Raw genomic sequence first — 13,647 nt, forward strand, 5'->3', positions numbered from 1 at the left:
CAGAAAGTAATTCACATAATGGAATTTTAATCATCGTAATAGCACTTGCGTTTGGGTTGAAAAACTGTTACAGAGGCTATAGACCGGAAAGAACTCTGTCGTTTTAAAATGCAGCACTTGTTGAAGAAACGCCTAAATGCCCTACACACCTAGGCTTTATCATCATTTTATTAGGACATTTTACCTTCACACCATTCCCATCCACTAGAGGGCGCTATTACAATTATCAGAAAAGCAGTGGCGAAATCTATGAAGGAGGTGTATAACATTTTACAGCTGTGATCAATCTTCAGTTACTGTCTACCAAAATCACTCACTCTGAAGAGAATCTAAGAACGGAAATTAGTTTGGGAGATTGGTTCTCGTTAGGGTTAGCGTCAGCCTAATTATGTTACTTTAAACTGTTGGTCAATGGTTGAGTTGGCTTGAATCGTCACCTCCTGCATACCTGAATCTGAACAGGATCAACTCGCATCAGAATGTAAAGATGGCCATACTCACAGTACTGCCAGGTTATGGCCCTGACAAGTGTGGCTAGTCTCCCGTTGGTTCTGTTCTTTTCAATCCCCTCTTGAATAATGTTACCTTGCTGGTAAATATCACAACAAAAAAAAACAAACAGCCGTCCCTACTATTCTACACCACACGCCAACAGCAAAGAAGAGAACGAAATAACTTTTAAGTTTAAAATAGTTTTATTTGTTTTAAAATATACATCCTCAGTTTACAAATTCAGAAAATAAAATTAGTACAGGTTTTAACAGTCTTTTTTTGTGTTTTCTTTTTTTATTTTTTATTTTATGGTGAGGAAACGAAATCATACAAGGTGCGTCTACAAAAAATCATGGAAGCTTCTGATGAAATAAAACAAAGGAAATTCTAAAAGCCATGGAAGAACTGCAACATAGCTCTGGGAGTGTAGTGAATGGACCAAAAATAAACAACGACAAAAACCCAAACGTACATATTTTCCCCAGGTAGAGAGAAGCACCAGATCGCGGCGGTTAACCCAGGCATGGAGTGTGTGCAACCGGAGTACAGAAGAACGTACCGGAACTACAAAAATCTTTACCTTAATCTCCTTAAACGAAAGGTAGACGTAAGGTACCAATGGAAAACATTCCCCATTGCAACTTAAAGATATCAGCGTCGTCGTCGTGTTCGTGCCCTTTAAAATTCACACAAACAAAACCGTCCCGTGAGGAAACAATCACTGTATGTACTGTAAATTTCACCTGCAGTTTTTTTTTTAATGAGCGCACAAAAGTTCCGGGAAATCCAGACACATTTTGCCAATAATTTACAAGTTTAGTGGAAACGTGGAAAATACAATAACGGGAAAGACGGGACATAAAATGCACAACACTTGTGATGGAAGAATAATGAAGCAGTAAGACATCGGGAGCAGTTATACAATCATTTCAAAATCAGTTCTATTGCACGTTTTAGGGGGCGCACTGGGATACGGTTTCTCATTCATGACCTTCCAGGCCTATTCTTCAGTTAGGTGGCGCGCGCGCTCAACGACGAAGGGCAGTGGCCAGGGCTACCAAAATACATAACGGGTAACGACAAAAATACAAACGAAATGTAAGGATTCGAACTCTCGTTCTGAACGAGATTCAAGAACACGAAGCTACATTTTCAACCATTCTTGCCCACGCCAGTCTTCTCTTCAAACGGAACGCAAGTTTTTGTCCACGTAACAATAGCAAAAACGGTTAAACTGCAAATAGTAGCTTGAAAATGCGGTACGGCAGTTAATCAGGACAGGGCGAGCGGCAGTATCATCTGTAACTGCCTTTTCAGAGTAGCTGATAAAGGCTGCTTTTATATTGGACAGGTTTTTACTTTGTTCATACCAGACACCCGGCAAGGTGACCTTGGTTTAGAGACGCAAGTGTCAGGCGCCGATGTGTTCAATTATATTCATGAAAGAGATTCATTAAAGTTGCAAGAGACAGATGTAAAGGTCTATTTATACATACGTTTCAAAAGCACAGAATTTTTTATACACCCTTTTTTGCATGAGGGATTGCAAATGCACTCATCTGAACATCTTATAAGAGCATTAAACATTTAAAAGGGCCATTTCCACGTATAAGACAATGACAAATCAGCTTTTGGAGGCTTATTTTAGAGCGTAATAAAGTGTATGCATTATTTATTCCGAAGGGTTGTTATAGGTCTGTGTATTAATTATGGGCTGGAAGTACTACCTTTTTGTTCAGTTCAATTCAACCAGTACAACTTTTAAAAAACCTGAAAAAGGGAAAGAAAGGGGGAAAAAAAGAAAAGAAATCCATTCAGGGGCCAAGCAAGATCTTTTATAATCTCAACCCAACATCCTGCCTGCCTGCCACGCAGAAGAAAACGTTGAATTATTCAGGCCGGTGAGTACAGTGGAAAGCAACTGCGGCGGAGCTGCGCGGAGTGCCTTTTAGTTTATACGGCGCTGGATGACTCACGCGCCGAGAGGAAGACTCATACCGCGCGCGCGTGTGACCTGCTTTAGCCGCGTCGCTGTTAACCGGGTGCGTTCTGGAACACAGGTTCCCTCTCCTTTACTGATATGTTCAGACGTCTACGAGAGAGCTGCAGGTGCCTCGGCTCTACCTGTCATGCACGCGAGAGGCAGCTCTTAGGGAGATGCTGCGCTTGGCACCCCTTTTCCCTGGGAGGAGGGGGGGGGGAGGGGGTCTCAGAGGTTCATATCAGCCCTGGTTCAAATCTCTTATCTGTATCCCAGCACACTTCAAAAGGGCTATTTAATGGATTTTATACCTTACCGGTTATAATTCAAATACATGGACGCTGTTTAATTAACACCTCGTTAACACTTGTCTGACCAGTGGTAGAGGACAAATACTGCATTGTAAATAAATCTGTAAATGCATGCCACAAACTTGGAAAAGTGACGCAACAGCTGAGGACAAAGACCAGGACTGACGTACGCAACTTTAGACGTAAGATGTCAGGACATTGATACGACAGTGGGACAGCGTGAAAACCATCACATGAAAACTGCACTTTAAAAGGCAATGTGATTTGTGTATTTTACAACTGATAGAAAAAAACATTGGTTAGACAAACCATTACAGTGAAATACACACCAATTATAAATGTTGAGCACACTACACAAGACAGACTGCTGCCGCCGAAATGCATTACATCCATCTCGTGTCCCCAAAACTCTAATCATTGTCACCAAAAAACTCAATGACTTAAATGACACCTGCAAATAAGACAATAAACTTGGATAAAGAACACTAGCACGTCCAAGCAGCAAAGTTGAATATATAGGGCTAAGAACTTTCCATCAGTGGTGCTTGAAATAAAGAAAAATCAAATCAAAACCGAACACTTAAAAAAATAAAATTAAAAATTAAAAAAATCAACCCATACACACACACAAAACTTACGTCTAACTAATATATATATATATATATATATAGCTTAACTTAAATGAAATAATATTAAAGACAAGATTAATGCTACAATAGTCATAATTACATTCCTGATCCGGTACAATAAATCAGCTTCAATTTAAAATGTGAAAGGAACAGATAATTGCATTGTGTCAGTGCTACATCCAAAGACAGAGCCTTCCCCCTGAATGCCCGACAGAACGCACTGGAACAATGAGCCCCTGAGCCAGCGTGTAGTGTAGGATGAACTGCGAGACCAGAACCACAACTCCCTGCGGTTTTTTTTTTTTTTGTTGCATGAGTTTTATGAACCGGTCTAGATCGGCGCTCGCCAATGCTCGAAAGGGAAAAGGCGCATTTGGGGAAAATAGCGGAACACTTAAGAAACACTTATGAAGTGGTTACCCATGTGTCACAGTAACTGGGTGGGGGCGGTTGGGGCACAATCTACCCAGTGAGGGCCCTTTGTCTAAAACCAGTGAGGGCCTAACTGGTGAGAGCCCTTCGTCTAAAACAAAATCAAGCATTCGTACATCCTAAGTGTACACATTTGGTTGTCACGGAAAATGGACGATATCGAGCACTAATTTTAAAAACGAATACCTTGTTAATAAAAATTTGTTAAGGACAACAAAATGACCACAAAATGACTTGGGAGAAGATTGTAAGATTGAGAGCCAAAGAACAAGGCGGGCTCGTCTGGCTTGACTTTTCAACGTGCCCAGAAGAAAGCAAAGACTTCGCCAGATGAAAACAACGCATCGCAACCGTCGTCCCCTGCACCCAAAAACAAGTGGACAGAACTTTGGTCCCAGAAGACATTCTTTTAGCGTATACGCAGGCATATTCACCTCCTCAGACGCAAGGCTTTTTTACGAGCTGAACTTGTAATAAAATGCCTGCCGATACAGGACAGTGGCGGACAAGGACGCGTCAGAGCAGAGCACTGCTGGCCTGGACGATCCCACAAACGAGACCGCTGCTGACTCTTCAGTTACCCGTTATTAAGATTGACGGTGCAACGAGAAGAAAAAAAACTGCCCACTTCCAAAGTCCTTGATGGACAACCAACCCGGAAAATATTTCACTTGCCGCGTTCATCACGGACAGTTAAGAGGCAAGTGTGCCTCAGTGAAAACAAAGGGCCGACCGCGCGCTCGAGCGACAGCTCCAAACAAGGATTTATTTGCGCGTAAACGCCTTCCGACACCGCAAAGAAATGATTTATAAAACAAAAGGATGAAATGCCGTTTATACACATCATTTGGGCCCATTACAGAGCGGGCAGGCTTTTCCGTTCGACTCAACGTTAAACCAGACAGACAACCGCTCACGTACCTCAGCCGAACCCCCAGTCTTCACAGGCAACAGACAACAAAACAGGGAGGGGTGCAGGGCCTACACCTCGTCCTGCGCTCTGCCTGTCAATAAACAGCAGCTAATTGGAGCTGCCGCTAAGGATGAAAATGTCAAACTCGGAAATACAAGAAACTCAAAATGTCAGCGTCGGTCAGCTACGGCCGGGGGGGGGGTGTATCCTCGTTTCAGTTTGAGAGGGGTTTTGCAGTGGGATAACAAACACTGATTCCAAACACGGCCTTGTCCTGCTTTCACACGTGCACAGTCTCCCCGGCCGGCGTTTCTACCTGACGAGACACAGCATCTTGAATGCAGTGCAGTGCATTCTGGGTACAGGACAGGTGAAGCAAACTAACAAAAAAACAACCCCTCAAACAGGACTGTTCACTGAATTATTCCTGAATGACTTCACTTTCTCATACACGTATGGCGATAATCCTGTTTCTTCACAATACTTTAGTTAAATACTCAGGCAGAAACTTTGGGGAATGGCATTCGCTGGCAAATACCTTTTTCTTTGTCAAATTAGGATTAAGTCCCTTCTGGTTGTTCACTGTACTGACTCATTTTGGCAGGAAACAAAAGAAACAAAATCTTACAATTGTTCAGACATGCCAAAAGACAACTGCACACATAATCAAATCACTTCCAATCAGGCCTGGTGGCTACAGATTTAAACTGCATGTCATTTTTAACACAAGCCGCTTTTGCCCGTTTAAATTTAGCAATGCTGATGCAACAATGGACGCAATGCTGACACCGGTAACACTGATTTTGAGCTCTCATTTTAGGACTGATTCAAAATACTGTTCTCTTTATCTGCTGTAAAAAAAAATTTTTTTTAATGTGATGGACACAGTTGTTTGCCTTGGAATTTTCACCTACTATGGTAAAAGCATCTGTAGTCGTGTTGCTCTAGAAAACAGACAAAACAAAACCTCCAGCAAATTAGAAAACAGACAAAAAAAACTGAGTATTTGACATTAAAAGAAAATCAAAATAGTTAAAAATAAAAAAAATGCAAATAAAAACGATGGAGCAAAAAGGGTAAAATAGTGTTCTGTTTTAAAAGGGCCAGAAGTGCAGCGGTAATGTTTTTTTTTTTTTGTTTGTTTGTTGTGTTTTTGTTTTTATGGGGGAGCAGGTGGCATCGTTTGCTTTGCTTGCTGTCCAGTGAGGTGAGCAGGATTCGAGCTCTGAGCGTTTCAGAGACTCAGAGGAGTTAATGTACGACAACAGCAGGCTCCGGAGTAGGAGACAGATGGTTTTTTGTTTTTTTTAGGTCTTCTCCAGCTCCCGGACGCAGAGAGAGAGAGACAGGCACTGAGAGTGAGCGGGAGGGTCCACAGAAGGCCCTTCTGTAAACTGCGACAGGGTCGACTGCTGCCGCCGCACGCGAGAGGTGACTCACCCACACAAGGCCCTGCCACCCAGGTGAGGAGCGTCGTTCTCTTTCTCACTCACCTCACCCCCCACCCCCTCCCCCAATCTCCAACCCCAACCACCCCCCCAAAACCACCCCTCACACCACCCCTTTTCCCACCACCAAACTAATTCTGGAACACAGAGAGGTTGAATACGGTATACAGAGGCTGTGTGCCACCAAACTCCCCAAGGGTGACGCCCATGAGCACGTGAAAATGTAGGAAAAACAAGATGCCCTCACCACCACCTGGCTTCTCTTCAGCGCTGCGCAGTCAGGATTTGGGGTTCGGACGAGCGTAGGTTACCACGCCTCAAGTGGCCCCCGCTGTTCTTCCTCGTTCCTCCATCCCAGCGTGCTCAGGGGAACACATCAAGGTACGGCCACGCCCGAGAGTCAACCGCCCCCTCCGGAACACAGTCACATTACCCCCCCCTCACATTACCATTCACCGGTCTTCTCAAGGGCATTTTCAAAACACAAAAAAAAATCAGTTCCTTCGGATATTAAATCTCATAGGACACTTGAAACAAGGTTCTGTACCTTAAAAAGATCAGTTCGGGAGAATGGGCAGAGGGAAAAAAATTCCCCCACCCTCTTTTACAATCAACGTCCGGTCACGATTCTGTGAGAAACGATTTTTTTTTTGGAGGCCAGCTCTCGAGGCCCCATTGGTGGAGGACAAGACTGCAGAGCGAGGCCGTTTTTTGCAGAGACGGCGACGGCCTCGCAGTCACACTGCCCCCTCCTGACGGTTCACAGGGAGTGCGGGTCGAGCCAGGGGTGGGCGGGGCCAGGGTCTCAGTCCAGCAGGTTGCCGTGCTCCTGCGCCCGGGTCAGGCTGTCCTTGCGGTGCAGGTGGTGCACCCCCATCCTCTTGGGGCTCTTCTGGGGACGGGCGGGGCCCTGGGCGAGGGGCGGCGGCGGCGGCGGCTTCTCGGCGAAGTCCTCCAGGCCCGGCAGGGCCCTGGGCGCAATGGCGGGGAAGTCCTGCGGCAGGACGTCCCGTTCCTCCGCGGAGCTTCCCGCCGACCCGCCGTCCACGAACTCCCTCCGGCGGCTGGCCGGGCTGGCGGGGCCGGCGGGGCCGGCCTGCTCCAGGGCGGTCGCCACGGTGACGGCCGTGTCGCAGCTGTCGCCGTCGTCCAGCGGGTCCAGGCCCATCAGCAGCCGCTCGCTCTCCTCCTGCGAGCAGTCGCCGCCGTACTGGGCCTTGCGGCCGCGCAGGTCGGAGCTGCCCGTGTCCGTGTCCAGGCTGGACCCCCGGCTGGCCGTCCAGCTCTGCGGGGACGACTCCTCCCCGTCGGAGTAGGCCCCCCGGTGGAGCCCCCGGTCCCGGTCCCGGTCCCCGCCCGCCTTGCCGTTCTGCCGGCCCTCCAGGTCCTTGACCGTCTCGCTGCTGAAGGAGGTGCGGCTGACCAGCGTCCCCTGCGAGGCGGGCGCCATCTTCTCCACGAACATGCGCTGCCAGTTGGCCAGCAGGTCCTCCTCCGAGCTGCCCGAGCTGGCGAAGGCGCTGGGGGCCTGGGGGGGGCTGCTGAAGGGGCTGGACTGGCTGGAGAGGGGGTCGGCGGCGTCGGGCTGGGGGGGGCCGCGGGGGTGCCCGCCGGAGGAGGAGGAGGCCCCCGAGCGCCAGCCGCCCTCGGACACGGCGGGGCTGTTGGGCACGGTGCGCTGCCGCTCGACCGCCTCCTCCTCGTTCTGCACCAGGCTGAGGGAGATGGCCTGCCGCGTGGCGTAGGTGCAGTTGGGCAGGGGGCTGTTTTTGGGGATCTTCACCTTGTCGTCGGAGGAGAACTCGATCACCTTGCGCCCGGGGTACAGGGGGTGGGGAGGAGGCGGGGTGGGGTAGGGGTTGAGCTTCTCGAAGGAGGGGGCGACCGGGCCCGGGCCCCCCCCCCCTCCCCCCTCCTCCCCAGAGTGCCCGTCCAGGCTGGTCTGGCTACGGGACATGCCGTTCTGCTGCTGGAGCAGCTGCTGCTGCTGGTCCTGGCTGAGCTGCCGACCCAGACCCAAACCCTGGCCCCCGTTCTCCTGGCCGCTGCTGCCGCTGCTGCCGCCGCCGCCGCCCCCCTCCCCCCCGGGGGGGGGGCCCGTCATGTCCACGTGCACGAAGACGTCCTCGGCCACGGGCCGGCCGGCGCTGCTGCTGGACTGGGCCGAGTTGAGCACCAGCGGCTCCGGCTTCTCCAGCACGCGGGCGATGACGGAGGTGGGCACCACGTCCGCCGGCGTCAGGCTCAGGGAGTCCGGGTCCTGCGCCTGGGCGCCCCGGTCCGGCAGGCTGGTCTTCATGTGCTTGTTCACCATGTCCTGCAGCTCGTAGGGCAGCTACGGGAGGAGGACAAAAAAACACACACACACACAACGGGGAACGCTAAGTGTTTAGCAGGGGCCAACCAAGCGTTCTCACACCGTGTTCCTTCCTATTGTGTTCGTTCCTGTTTCGATGCCTTGAAACGCAGGTATTGTGACTGGCATTCTCGTTGCCACTTTGCACAGCTGAGAATGCGAGTCACAACAACCTGAGTCTGAGATGTCAAAACAGAAATTAACACAGTACACAGAAAGTACAAGGGCCTCAAGCACTCAAACAAACAGTTCATTGCCAAGGTTGAAAAAACCTGCACGCACTGGGGTGTCTTCCTAACGCACAAACGGGCCGGATGGTCTGCAATCAAATCCGGACTGTGCCGGTGGCGACTGCGGCCAGCGCTTCCACATGCCGATTGGCTCTAACGTTGCCCAATGATGGGAGAGTTTAAGTCGGCAGTGCTGACAGCGACCTCATGTCACCCCTGGCGATGGACTGACCCCTGCTGGTGGACTGGGGGCCTGCACCTGTTACGGCGCACATGAAGCGTCTTCCTCCGCCTCACGTCTGTGTGAGCCGGACCCGGACGCTTCTGTGCGATAAGAAAGTGGCGCTTTGCAATGCGCGCTTCGGAGTAGAGCACGTGCTCGCCTGCCTTTCCGCGAATCGATGGCAGAGGTTGCAGCAATGAGAACCGACTTATATACGATGGGTCATTCCAAATTTTTGGAGAGGAAGGGGAGCATTAAAATGAAAAAAAAACAGGCCCTATCACATGACTAAATATGCTTTTAACAGTACTAAAGAAAATCTGCGGGCCACACACTTGGAACCGTTATACAAGCAAAAATTACAAAAAAATTTCAGCCCGTCTTCTCATTGCTCAGGCAATTCTTTGCCCTCGTAATACAGATGACAGTAAAATAACAGCCATTTAACTCACAGATGTCATCTTGTATCCGGTTACCAAACTGAATTGCGGGGGGGGCGTGGCGGCTGTCAGGGGGCAATGCCCAAATTAAGGTCTCTAACGGCGGCAGTTCGAGGTCAGGATGAACTCCCCGTGCCTTTATTTGTTACCAGTAAAAGGCCACAGCCATCGTAGGGATGGGGGGGGCTAGAAACGTGCCCTCGAAACTGGAGTGCTATTGAAATGAAGTGATCGAGAGAAAGAGAGAGGAGAAAAACGGAAGAGGGAGGACATCTGAAGTTGCAGGGCCTTTAACTGGCACTCGGGTGTTTGAAGTGAATGAGTGACGCGGACGGCTGGCTATCGATTGGTGGAAAACGGGCGAAGCGAGTTAGCGATTCCACAGAGCCGGCTGGTTGACACGGTAACGATCCCACACCCCTGCACTGCCTCTGGATCAGGAGGGGAAGAGATCAATGCAGCGTGCTCAGCAGCGCTGCTCAGCTACAGCTGCGCTGTGCTGTGTGTGTGTGTGTTGTGTGTGGAGAGAGAGTGGGTGTGTGTGTGTAGAGAGTGAGTGGGTTGTGTGTGTGGAGGTGTGATGTGTGTTTGAGAAGTGGTGTGTGTTGTGTGTGTGTGTGTGTAGAGTGTGTGAGTGTGGTGTGGAGGAGTGAGTTGTGTGTGTGTGTGTGTATTGAAATATGTGTGTGTTGAGAGATGTGGTGTAGTGTGAGTGTTGTGAGAGAGGTGTGGTTGCGTGTGTGTGTGTGTGTGAGTTGTGGTAGTGAGAGTGATGTGTGGTGTGGTGCAATTGTGTCATGCGTTGTATTTGTGTTGTGGCATGTGTATGTGCTGGCGGTTATGTGCGTGTGTTAGTGTCTTTTGTGTGAGTGGGGTTATGTGTGTGTGCGTGGTAGGTGTGTTTATTGTTGTGTGTGTGTATGTTGTTTTGTTGTGCGGAGGCGTTTTATTGTGTGTTTTATTAGTGTGTTTATGTTATTGTGGGCATGTGTAGTGTGGTGAGTGTGGTTATGGTGGGAGTGCGTGTGTATGTGTGTGTTTTTAGTTGCTATGTATGTGGAGGCTTGTGTGTTTATTATGTTGTGTGTACAGTTGTTGTGTGTGTTTTAGTTGTGTGCGGACGGTGGCTTATGATTGGTGGAAAACGGTGTAGTGGTGTGTGTGATTAGAGGTGTGTGTTGAACGGTAACGATCGTCGGCTGTCTGCCCACATCGTGGCTGCTCTGGTCAGGAGGGTGAAGAGATCAATGCAGCCTGACCGTGGCTGCCTCGCTACTACAGCGTTGCTGTGTGTGTGTGTGTGTGTGTGTGTGTGTGTGTGTGTGTATGTGTGTGTGTTGAGTGGAGTGTGTGTGTGTGTGTGTGGTGAGTGTGAGAGAGAGTGTGTGTGTGTGTGTGTGTGTGTGTGTAAGAGAGTGTGTGTGTGTGTGTGAGTGTGAGAGAGAGTGAGTGTGTGTGTGTGTGTACAGTTTGTGCGTGTGTATGTGTGTATGTGCGTATGTATGTGTGTGTGTTTATTAGTGTGTGTGTACAGTTTGTGTGTGTGTGTTTATTAGTGTGTGTGTGTACAGTATGTGTGTGTGTGTTTATTAGTGTGTGAGTGTGTGAGTGTGTTTATTAGTGTGTGTGTGTGGTGCCCCTCTCTGCCAGCCTGCATTACGCAGAGAAGGGCCGCGGCCGGCAGCCAGCTGAGAGACATCGAAATTGGGCGCTCTGCGGCTCGGCCCTGATTGGTGCCTTTTCCTGAGAGTGCTTTTCATCCGCCGCTGCTTTTGTAGAAATAATGGCTTAATCAAAAGGGCCGCTGGTTAGCGCCGAGGGGGGCTAGCGGCGGGCTGGCGGCCGGCGAGCCCCCCCCCCGTCTGCGCTCGCGGCGAGACCGGCGCACTGCGCCCCCGCACACCGGAGCCGAACCCGGAATTATGCATGTTACAAGTGCTGAAATACTGAAATTACACGTGCCACAACTACTGAAATTACACGTGCCACAACTACTGAAATTACACGTGCCACAACTACTGAAATTACACGTGCCACAACTACTGAAATTACACGTGCCACAACTACTGAAATTACACGTGCCACAACTACTGAAATTACACGTGCCACAACTACTGAAATTACACGTGCCACAACTACTGAAACTACACGTGCCACAACTACTGAAACTACGCGTGCCACAACTACTGAAATACTGAAATTACACGTGCCACAACTACTGAAACTACGCGTGCCACAACTACTGAAATTACGCGTGCCACAACTACTGAAATACTGAAACTACACGTGCCACAACTACTGAAACTACGCGTGCCACAACTACTGAAATACTGAAATTACACGTGCCACAACTACTGAAACTACACGTGCCACAACTACTGAAATTACACGTGCCACAACTACTGAAATTACACGTGCCACAACTGCTGGAATACTGAAATTACACGTGCCACAACTACTGAAATTACACGTGCCACAACTACTGAAACTATGCGTGCCACAACTACTGAAACTACGTGTGCCACAACTACTGAAACTACGTGTGCCACAACTACTGAAACTACGTGTGCCACAACTACTGAAATTACGCGTGCCACAACTGCTGAAACTACGTGTGCCACAACTACTGAAATTACACGTGCCACAACTGCTGGAATACTGAAACTACACGTGCCACAACTACTGAAATTACGCGTGCCACAACTACAGATACTGAAATTACATGTCAAATCTGCTGAAATGCTGAAATTAGGTGTACCACAAGTGCTGAAATAGCCGTTCACACTAACGATCTGTGTGCCGGCTTGTTTGAAAACCACACAATCAGCATGCGACAACTGGATTTAAATCGAGATTTCTTCCATGAATAAAAAAACTAAAGGGCCAGTCTCTGATCATAATAAAGCACCCATATAGTTGTGATTTATACCATCCCAATGGTGATTTTCTGCACGCGGTCATATATTTTTTGATACTGTTGCAGTCAGTGGCACCGGGCTTATCGCAATGGAAGCTAAGTGATTGTTTTTAGCCCGCATCTCCCACAGTAGCGTTCCCAGGAGGGAACTGTCGCCATGGTTATTGATGGTTTCGCTTTGGTCCGTTTAATCTACTTCAGGCTTTCTCTGCTGACCCAGTGCCCGCGCGAGCGGAACACCACCTCTCAGCACAATACTCCGATTTCATTAGGGGGAGGAAAAACGCGTCCTCCAATTTTGAGGGTGTCTAAAATGACACTTCGGAGCACGGTGCCCTCTTCAGAGAATTCCGCAAACTTCCAGGAAACGCCAGCTAACCGCAAGGTTCAGACGCGATACGGAAGCATTTGTAATAACGAGGCAGAGAAGGCGTCCGTGCGATTTATCGAGCGCAAGGTCGCTCTTTCGGAGAACAGCTATAAATAAGAGCTTCGTATGAATCAATCCGGAGCGTCTGACGGGTCGTCGTTTTTCGAGGTGACGTCACGAAAAGCCCCCCCCCCCGAGCACGAGCGGGCCTGGTCCATCGGGCCGGCCGCGCCGCACGAAATAATGAATTACAGTGGGACGCGGAGATAATACAGCGCTGATAAATTACACATCGCAAAACAGTCAACGTGCCCGGGAGCGACAGCCGACGGAAACCGCGGCAACGGTCCTCTGGAGACCCGGTACCCCGAGACGAGCCCGTCCTATCAATTTATAAACAAACAAATTAAAACAGGAGGGGGGCGAAGGGGGGGCGGGTATGGGGGGGGGAAAGCTAGCCCTCAGGATAAACAGCAGGGAGAGAGGCAGGCGATCCACCCCCCCCTCCCCTCCCCCTCCCCCTCCCCCTCCGGACACGTGCGTTCGCACTCACGCTCGCCGCATGGCGATGGCATGTTGCGCTACACGCTACACGCTACACGCAAAGCCAGGACCTGCCCCTGAAAAGTTCAGGCCGATTTTTCTCTGTGTACACACACACACGGGCGCTCCTCTGGGACCAGGAGCTGTGGGCCTGCAGCTAATGCCTGCTTTCACAGGAGCGCGCTCACACACACACACGGGGGACTAAATCAGGGCTTTCAGAAGCCTGCTAATCACACAGCACTGAGGGCATGTGCTACATTCTCCAGAGCCCAGAGGAGCACCTTTACATCACACAGACACATAGACTGCAGGAATTTAACAGACGCCTCTACCCAGAGATATTTAAACAACTCCTGTTA

At 49.6% G+C, this 13,647-nt stretch overlaps 1 protein-coding gene across 5 annotated transcripts in view; it reads right to left on the minus strand.

Annotated features, from left to right (window-relative positions):
• Positions 1 to 676: 676 nt before the first annotated feature.
• Positions 677 to 13,647, minus strand: part of tjap1 (tight junction associated protein 1 (peripheral)) — a 72,194-nt gene continuing 59,223 nt past the window's right edge. For all 5 annotated transcript variants that reach the window (XM_064318433.1, XM_064318432.1, XM_064318434.1 and 2 more), the window contains one exon: positions 677 to 8,541. In XM_064318433.1, the coding sequence (XP_064174503.1) occupies positions 7,012 to 8,541 (1,530 nt within the window). In that variant the 3' untranslated portion in view covers positions 677 to 7,011. The remainder of the gene's footprint in view (positions 8,542 to 13,647) is intronic.

This window comes from Anguilla rostrata, chromosome 18 (genome assembly GCF_018555375.3).
Source record: "Anguilla rostrata isolate EN2019 chromosome 18, ASM1855537v3, whole genome shotgun sequence".
Lineage (NCBI taxonomy): Eukaryota > Metazoa > Chordata > Actinopteri > Anguilliformes > Anguillidae > Anguilla > Anguilla rostrata.